This window comes from Elephantulus edwardii, unplaced genomic scaffold, assembly GCF_000299155.1.
Source record: "Elephantulus edwardii isolate Elephantulus edwardi_28Jun2011 unplaced genomic scaffold, EleEdw1.0 scaffold00338, whole genome shotgun sequence".
Lineage (NCBI taxonomy): Eukaryota > Metazoa > Chordata > Mammalia > Macroscelidea > Macroscelididae > Elephantulus > Elephantulus edwardii.
This window is the reverse complement of record NW_006400088.1, coordinates 1,056,852-1,064,687: the sequence shown is the minus strand read 5'-3', so window position 1 is coordinate 1,064,687 and position 7,836 is coordinate 1,056,852. Positions and strand designations below refer to the sequence as shown.

The following is a 7,836-nucleotide window of genomic DNA, read 5'->3' as shown; positions in this document are numbered from 1 at the left end:
ATGAATCTGTTTGTTTTCTTGGCAGTCCAGGGTACATTCAATACTCTTCTCCAGCACCACAGCTCAAAGGCATCAATTCTCCTTCTATCCTCCCTTGTCATTGTCCAACTTTGTGATGCATAACAAGTGATTGCAAAGACCATGGCCTGTATCAGGCGCACGTTAGTTTCCAGAGAGACACCGTTGCTCTTGAGTACTTTAGAGAGGTCCCTAACAGCAGACTTTCCCATCGCAATATGTTTTTTTTTTTCAATTTCTTGGCTGCTGGTGCCAAGAGTGTTGACTGTAGAGCCGAGCAAACTGAAGCTGTGAACAATCTCAATCTCCTCGCCATCCATCCTGATGCTGCCAATTGGTCGAGTGGTGAGAATCTTTGTCTTCTTGGCATTGAGCCTCAGTTCATACTGAAGGCTGCAGTCCTTGACCCTTTGCAGCAAGTGCATGAGGTCCTCTTCAGTTTCAGCAAGCAGGGTTGTGTTACCTGCATAACGCAGATTGTTAATAGATCTTCCACCAATCCTGATGCCACAATTCTTCCCATAGAGCCCAGCCTCCTGGATAATCTGCTCTGCATACATGTTGAAAAAGTGTGGGGACAGGACACATCCCTGGAGTACACCCTTCCCAATTTTGAAACATGCAGTGTTACCCTGCTCTGTTCTAACTGCTGCCTCTTGGTCCAAGTATAGATTTCGCATTAGCACGATTAAATGTTCTGGGATTCCCATTCTTCTCAGAGTCAGCCACAATTTGTTATGATCCACACTGTCAAACACCTTTGCATAATCAATGAAACACAGATATACATTCTTCTGGTATTCCCTGCTTTCAGCTAAGATCCATCTAGCATCAGCTACAATATCCCTAGTACCACGACCCCTTCTAAACCCAGCCTGGACTTCTGGCAATTCTCTGCTGATGTGCTGTTCCAGTCATTTTTTGGATTATCTTCAGTAGAATCTTGGTTGCATGTGAAATCAATGGTATTGTTTTGTAGTTTCCATACTCTGTTGGGTCACCCTTCTTTGGAATGGGAACAAATATAGATCTCTTCCAGTCAGTTGGCCAAGTGGTTGTTCTCCAGATATCTTGGCACAACTTGGTGAGCACATCCAGGGCAGCATCTATTAGCTGAAATATGTCAATTGGTATACCATCTATTCCTGGGGCCTTATTTTTTGCTATTTCCTTCAAAGCAGCTTCAACTTCTTCCTTCATCACCATAGGCTCTTGCTCATGAAATTCTCTGTGTCTGCCAATTCCTTTTGATACAGTGACTCAGTATATTCCTTCCATCTTCTTTTAATACTTCCTGGATCATTTAATATTCTGCCTAAAGCATCCTTGATTATAGAAACTCTAGGTTTGAATTAGTTCTTCAGTTCCTTGGGTTAAGAAATGCTGTACGAGTTTGGCCCTTTTGATTTTCCAACTCCAGCACCTCGCACATTTCATTGTAATATTTTGCTTTGTCATTGCGAGCTGTCTTTTGGAATCTTCTGTTCAGCTCTTTAGTATCTTGAATTCTTCCTTGTGCTTTGGCTTCTCTAAGCTCCAGTGCAATTTTCAGAGTTTCCTCTGACATCCATTTTGGTCTTTTCTTCCTCTTCTGTCTTTGTAATGACCTTTTGCACTCTTCCTGGATGATATCTTTGACATCCTCCCACAACTCATTTGGTCTTCGCTCATTAGTGTTCAAGGCCTCAAACCTGTTCCTGAGATGATTCTGAAATTCAGGTGGTATGAAATCAAAGTCATATTTTGGCTCCTGTGGATTTGGTTCAATTTTCCTCAGTTTCAACTTGAATTTGCATATGAGTAGTTGGTAGTCTGTTCCACAATCAGCCCCCGGCCTAGTTTTCACAGCTGATATTGAGCTTCTCCAGCGATTTTTTCCACAGATGTAATCGATCTGATTCCTCTGCATACCATCAGGTGAAATCCATGTGTATAACCTGTGTTTATGTTTTTTATAAAACGTATTTGCAATGAATAAGTCATTGATTGTACAAAATTCAATCATTCTATCTCCAGCTTCATTTCTGTCACCAAGCCCTCTGAGGGAATACTATTTACCATTTGTTTTAAAACAAGGCAACATATGTGTCAGGGTTGTATAGTTTTACCACAACTGTCAATTGACGGTCAATTCATGGCTGCTGAAAATCAGAGCCAACTCATTGGCATCTAACAGCAGCAACAGTGTGCTCTGTATTTGAATGTTAGACCCTTATGACCTTGTCTTGCAGTCTTTTTCCATTTGGGGTTATGTTATCAGAGTGTGCCTTTTGTCTATCCATGTTTATCTTGCATCCTGCCATTCAAACAAATGAAAACCAAACTCACTGCATCCAGTTGATTCCAACTCCAAAGGTTATAATAGGAAAGAGTTGAACTGCCACCACAAAGTTTACAAGCCTATAAAGTTTTTCTAGGAAGAGATGACCAAGTCTTTCACTTGTGCATGACTGGCAAGTCAAACTGCCCACCTTTTGGTTAGCAACTTTACTCTTTCAAGGGCAGCACCCCCAGTCTTCCTCTAATCCTACCTAGTATAATTCTAGAACACAGTACTAAAATCTCTGGGATTTATGTTTCACTGTAATTCAGCAGCATCTAGGTCTTGGAAGGGCAATAAAAAAATAATATAATGTCCACTGATACGTAATTTCAAGCTATAATTACAGCTTTCTCTTTGATGATCTCTTCAATGCTATTAAACACACACACATATGCACCATACAACATAATTTTCACTTTATTCCTGAATGCTTTCTTTTTCTCTCCAGTCATGAGTTCTTTTAAGCTTCTGTGAAATTGCAGAGTTTTTGACTCATCTGAAAAAATATCCACCACACTTGAATGCATTATACTATTCACGCTTAGTTACTACTTGTCCTTTAGTCATGGCAGGGCTATGCAGCAGACTATTTATTACTTTATACAAGAATAATGTCCTTCACAGAGCACTCACTTGCACTTTGTTCTATTACAGTGTTTTTTCTTGTCAAATATATTTGAAGATTTTAGGACTGTATGTTCATCTTGTAGGGAATTCTTCCTCATCACCCAAAAAGTTGTGTTTCAGAGATGCTATTGATGAAAGCAAGCTTTACTGGCTAAAGTCGTTCATTGTCACTAGCTGAAAGTTGTTCCAGAGAGTGAAAATGAGTGACTCCTATGTGGCTTTCAAATTTCTTTCTAATAAAATTTTTATTTAATAGTGGTTTTTTATTCATAGGGTCAGTATGAGTCATGCTCAACTTGACAGCAATCAACAACTGGGTTAAATCCACCAGCAGCTCCACCAGAGAAAGAAGGCAGTTACTTCCTGTTGAAATGTACAGCCTCAAGAAACCACTGGAAGACTCCTAAAAGTCAAAACCAATTCAATGAATGGCAACTGTGCAAGATGCATGTGAGAATTAAATGGACTATCTACATGATTAATATACTCTATACAGCATATGAATCGTCTTCGGTACTCAATAAATGGCACTCAATGGTTGCTAAAAAAAACAAACAAACCAAAAACAAAAGTTCCCATGCATTGTTTTCTACAATAGATCTTTCCATTTTCCTTTAAACATTAGTGCTCATGTGTTTACAAGGGAAGCAAAATCACTCAAAAGATCTTAAACTGGATTGAAATGAGGATGAAACACATGACTTTTCTAATAATTAGCAGGCAAACATACTCTCTGAGCTCTTTAATCAGAAATAGGCCAAGAAATACACATTGGAAAACAAAGTTTCATATTTTTTAAAAAATATATTTACAACGAACAATAGTTTATACAAACTAGGCTCCACTTTTTGTTGATGAGAAAATGGTGACTAGTGGAGATCTTATGTTCTAATTCATGACTTGCCAACAGTCAGTCAGTGATGGGACAGGTCAGAACAGGCAGAGCTATGTGGTATCATGCAGATCCCTGCAGGAAATCCAGAGTCCACGGGAGTCAGACTGCTCAGCAATTTGAGATTTTTGAGCAAAATGGGGCCATGTTTAAACTTAGACAGTCTTAGACAAAAGCAGTAACACAGATGGCAGAGGTCCAGGGCTAAGGCATCAGAGACACTTCATGAAATGATAATGACCATGATGTGAATGTCAAGAGGCCAACTGAGAGAGTGTGTCCTTTTATAGGAGTAATTTCTTTGATAAATTCTTTCCTAATAAAGTTGTTTTAGCATGTGATCAGGAAAGACTAATTGTTAGAGAAGGACATTGTGCTTTCTAGAGAGTCAGTAAAGATAAGGACATTTCATTAAATGTATCAACATAGAACTTGCAAAAAAGAACTCAAGCATCAAAGATTATGAGAATGATACAGGATTGTGTGATGTTTTTCTCTTTTATATATAAGACCAAATGGCAACTAACAACAACAACAGCCCTTGGTTTGGGGTTCCCCTCTCCCCAGTATTCATTCGCAGATTTTTCCTCTACGTTGACATTGAGGAAATAATGAGTTTAAAGCAATTGTCTCAGGGAGAGGTATCTGCTGTAATCTGGCTCAGAAAAGGAAGCTGAAGGAAATGGCATAATAAATAGAATATACCTATACTTTGGAGTATTATGCAGTTAAGAAAGATGGAAGCAGAGTTGGTTAATCTCCTAGAACATAATTCTATCCTGCAAATAATAAAAATCAAAGAACAATCATAATATGAACCTAACTATGTAAAAACATCCAAACATGATAATTTCAGTTTTGGTTATAAATGAATTTAGACTATCTAGAATGGCTTCTTGTTGTTGTTGTTGTTGTTGTTGTTATTGTTGTTGTTGTTATGTGCCATCGAGTCGCCTGCAATTCATAGCGACCCTATGTACAACAGCCCTAAACTCCGCTCTGTCTTGTGCCAATCGCACTGTCTCTGACACTCCCATCCCAATTATCCCAGTCACTGAATCAATCCACCTCATAGAGGGCCTTCCTCTCTGTGCCGTCCCTCCACCCTCCCAAGCATGATGTCCCTCTTTAAGGACTGGTCTCTCCTCACAACATGTCCAAAGTAAGTTAGACAGAGACTCAGAATCCTTGCCTCCAAGGAGCCACCCGGGTTAACCCTCTCCAGGACAAATCTGTTTGTTTTCCTATCAGTCCATGGTATTCTCAATACTCTTCTCCAGCACCACAGCTCAAAGGCATCAATTCTCCTTCTATCCTCCTTGGTCATTGTCCAACTCTCTGATGCATAACAGGTGATTGCGGAGACCATGGCCTGTATCAGACACACCTTAGTCTCCAGAGAGACACCACTGCTCTTCAGCACTTTGGAGAGGTCCCTAACAGCAGACTTTCCCATGGCAATGCGCCTTTTAATTTCCTGGCTGCTGGTGCCAAGACTGTTGACTATGGAGCCAAGCAAACTAAAGCTGTGTACAATCTCAATCTCTTCACCATCCATCCTGATGCTGCCAATTGGTCCAGTGGTGAGAATCTTTGTCTTCTTTTTTTTTTTTTTGGAATGAAAGAAGTGTTAGCATTTATTGGTGGGTTCATGCCACCCTCGGGAATAAAAGGGAAACCAAAATTTTGCGACAGGGTATGCTGGTCAGGAGCTGAGTTGTCACTAGGTACTTGTGGGCTATCTGGCATAAAGCAAACAATACTTCCTCTCTTCTCAGCAGTGGGCTGTTGACGTCCAAGAATCATACTGCCACTGGTTGACAGAGGAAGATGGGGAAGACTTGGATCAAAGACATTGCTATGTCTTTGGTTTCCAGAACGATTCCTTTCAGGTTGACGAATTTTGGATCCACTGCTGTCTTGCAAGGGGTGCCTAGATCGCTGAGGAACTGAAGAATTGGCTTGACGTACAAGAAGCCCTTGATCAGCATTTCCATGAGACACAGATGGATGTGGCAAAGCTGGCCTTGCAACACCATGCATGTTGGTTGTAACTGGAGGGTTCATGTGTCCCTTCGTCCCATGACTGTCAGTAATCCTCATGGAATTGGATTTCTGTACAGACACGTTGGGGCTTGTGTTTCGACCTTGAATATCTCCTGAGGAAGAAGAACTTGAAAAAGGAATATTCAAAGTACTATTCCTGGAATTCATAGCATTTAAGGACATGTCACAACTTTCCCTATTCTGACTCTCATTCTCTCTTCTAATGTGGACACTTTCATGAGGTGGGGGACAATTATACTCAATTGCAGAGGGTGGGCCACACTGTGTATTCCTCTGGCTCCCAATGACCTGGTCACTGAGATGAGGGGCAAGTAAACTCTGCATGAAACTTTGGTGACACGTGTTGTCACTGTCCCTTGGTGGAAGAGCATTTCCTGTTGGAATGCTCTGAACTGGTGGATATGGTAATCTCTTTTGGCGGTCAATTGGTGGAGGACCGGTGTTTTGACTAATTCGGAAAGTCTGAGACTGCATACTCCTCAAAGATGATACAGGGTTACCTATTTCATTATTTCTTGATGATTGTACTTCAAAATTACTCTGGGCCTGTTGGCTGGCTCCACTTGGTTTAAATGTCTGGCAGTCAGGAAGGCGGATATCTGGGGCAACAGCATGGTCCACGCGGCCCTGCATGTTATGAATAGCTAAGCTCTTATTTCTGGGAACATCAAGGTAACTTCTCATTTCAAGCTGCTCTGAAACTCGAGAACCCTGAATTGATAAGCCCAATCTCTGCTCTGAATTAGAAGATGTCTTTCCAATGAGTGCCTCAGCGGAATAACTGGAAACTCTATTTCTCTCAGGCCTGTGTGGTGTACAAGTCATGTCTGATGGCCTTGTCACAATACTCGGTTGGGACACCATTTGTTGCTCCAGGCCTCTTGATGTCAAAAGTCTCTGCATTGTATTGTGCCCAGATACATGTTCCGAAGTAACCCCAGAACCTTGCTGTCTGCTTCCAACATCCTGCTGCTGGTGCATAATGTCTTGATTAAGGTGGTTCTGAGGATGGTTATGGTGGCTTTGGCTTGTTGAAGGGTTTTCACAGCTCTTCTCAGGCTGGGAATTTCCAAAGTGTTGTTGCATCTGTTGCTGAATTTGTTGATGGTGGGGATGAGGCCGGCCACTCTTGGGTCGGGCTGGGTCAGTTCCATGGTGCTTCGGTTGTAAGGAAAGCTGAGAGGCTTGAGTGCCTTGAACAAGATTTCTCTTTTTCTGCATCTGAACTTCCTGTTGCAGAGTTCTTTGCTGATGAACATTATGGGGCTGAGAGTGGACAGAGCCCTCTGCATGAGGGACATGATGTTGCAGTTGATACAAGTGATGTCTCTCTCTTAACTGTCCCACTTGCTGCTGCTGCTTTAAGTAGAGATGGTTACTATGGAGGTGAGATACCCCTTGAGCTGGAACATGTTGCTGTAGGGCCTGGAGATGTTGGCTGGCCTGGGTTTGCTGCTGCTCGGCCACAGAAGGCTGGGAACCACACTGAACTTCAGTCTGCCTTAATGCAGGGCTCACAAAGTTGTTAGCAGGAGGAAATAATCTCGTAAGGCCATCTCCATGTGTGGGATTGCTTACAGGCACAATGGAATTGGAAGAGCTGGGAGGGATCTGACTGACCATTATTTGAGTCTGATCAGAAATATTGTCTGGAGTTCGGCTCATCATGGACATATTTTCAAGTCTGAGTGGAGCTGGCTGACACTGCTTCTGACGTTTCGCAGAGGAAAGCAAAAGGTCGTCCTGGACAGCACGCTTAGCAGACTCTTTCCGGCTTTCGTGACTTGGCTTTAAGAGTGGTTCCTGAATCTGTGGATTTGGGATGTTACTGGTCATAGGATTTAGCTGTTCTTGGGCATAGTCGGTCATCAGGGATGGCCCAGGAGGCTGATTGCCGTAAGAGTCAGAT

At 41.9% G+C, this 7,836-nt stretch overlaps 1 protein-coding gene across 1 annotated transcript; it reads right to left on the bottom strand.

Moving 5' to 3' along the window:
- Positions 1–5,474: 5,474 nt before the first annotated feature.
- Positions 5,475–7,829, bottom strand: LOC102845016 (basic helix-loop-helix domain-containing protein KIAA2018-like; the record flags this gene model as incomplete). The annotated part of the gene is made up of 1 exon (XM_006901607.1): positions 5,475–7,829. A coding segment is annotated over one exon (2,355 nt), but the record flags the coding sequence as incomplete, so codon positions are not given.
- Between the last annotated feature and the right edge of the window lie 7 nt (positions 7,830–7,836).